Consider the following 1184-nt stretch of genomic DNA (forward strand, 5'->3'; position numbering starts at 1 on the left):
CGTTCAGAAAGACACAGCAAGAATGAGATGAAGAATGAGCTGGACGACACAGGCCAGGCGAGGGAGCCCACGTCCTCAGCCACCAACCCCGCCCCGGTCCCAGCCCAGCGTTCCTTCCGACCCTGGAGAGACCCTGCTTCCATGCTCAGGAGGGTGCTCTGAGACCCAGCAGCAGCCAGGCAGCTAGGCCTGCAGCACATAAGGGTGGGGCAGCCACGCCAGCCCAGACCCTCCCGAACCACATCCCACCCTCTAGGGCCTCCCTCTGACTGCCCACAGGAAACCAGCTTAAGAAGGTCTGGCAGCAGGCCCTGTCCAAACAATACTGGGTCAGAGGGGGGCTGGCTCAGCCCTACCCCCACCAAGGAGGCCACAGCCTTGGCCCAGCCCTGCCCTCTTGGAGCCTGCTTCCATACTGTCCCCGGGCCTGGCCAGGCACCCTCTCTGGGCCCACCCATGCTACCTCGGCCCAGGGTGTTGTCCTTCTTGTCTGTGAGGCTCATGGCCAGGGAGGCTCCTTCAGGGATCTGACAAGAGGGGAGAGGCCAGAGCTTAGAGGTTGGGCGAGAGAGAGGGGGGTGTGGAGTGGGCTGGGGCTCACCTTGTAGTGGGCCAGTGTATTGAGCTTCTTGCGGCCGTCCTCCACCACCGAAGTGTCGTCCAGGTCTCGCAGGACGTAGCTCTGTGTGCTGGAGGCAAACCACTCTGGGGGCAGGCAAGGGTAGGGTGGGGTGTCAGGACCAGAACAGGGCCGAAGGCCTCTGGGAGAAGCTTACTGTCTCTGTGGATGCTGGGACAAGTCCACATCTCTCTGAGCCCCCCTGCCCCATCTGTCAAATGGGGAGGAGGAGAAAGGGCTGGGCAGCAGGAGTTCTGGAAATGGCCTCAGGCTCTGGGTCATGAATGGGGCTGTCCCTGAAGAAATGGGGTCTTGAGTGTGAACGTGCTCGAAGGCGAAGAGACTTAGAGGAAGTCACAAGACTGTGACTCTGCTACCACAGGGCCCATGGGAGATGGGGCAGGTGCTGCTTCCCCGGGAGCCTCCGTGCGCTCGCCTGTAAAATGGAGCTGGCTGTTGCCACCCACGACGGGGGAGGAACATGAGGGCGAGGCAAACACTGAGCCCTGGGAACTTTCCTAATTCTTCTTAGTGATGACGAGTCTCACCCTGGTTGTACAGCTGG

At 61.4% G+C, this 1184-nt stretch overlaps 1 protein-coding gene across 1 annotated transcript in view; it reads right to left on the bottom strand.

Annotated features, from left to right (window-relative positions):
- Positions 1-1184, bottom strand: part of PLXND1 (plexin D1) — a 56473-nt gene that overhangs the window by 5626 nt on the left and 49663 nt on the right. Inside the window, exons 27-28 of the mRNA XM_045290131.1 lie at positions 602-705; positions 464-527 (exon numbers count right to left, since the gene is read on the bottom strand). Of these exons, the coding sequence (XP_045146066.1) occupies positions 464-527; positions 602-705 (168 nt within the window). The remainder of the gene's footprint in view (positions 1-463; positions 528-601; positions 706-1184) is intronic.

This window comes from Echinops telfairi, unplaced genomic scaffold (genome assembly GCF_000313985.2).
Source record: "Echinops telfairi isolate 266 unplaced genomic scaffold, ASM31398v2 ScPeMD7_31;HRSCAF=116, whole genome shotgun sequence".
Classification (NCBI taxonomy): Eukaryota; Metazoa; Chordata; class Mammalia; order Afrosoricida; family Tenrecidae; genus Echinops; species Echinops telfairi.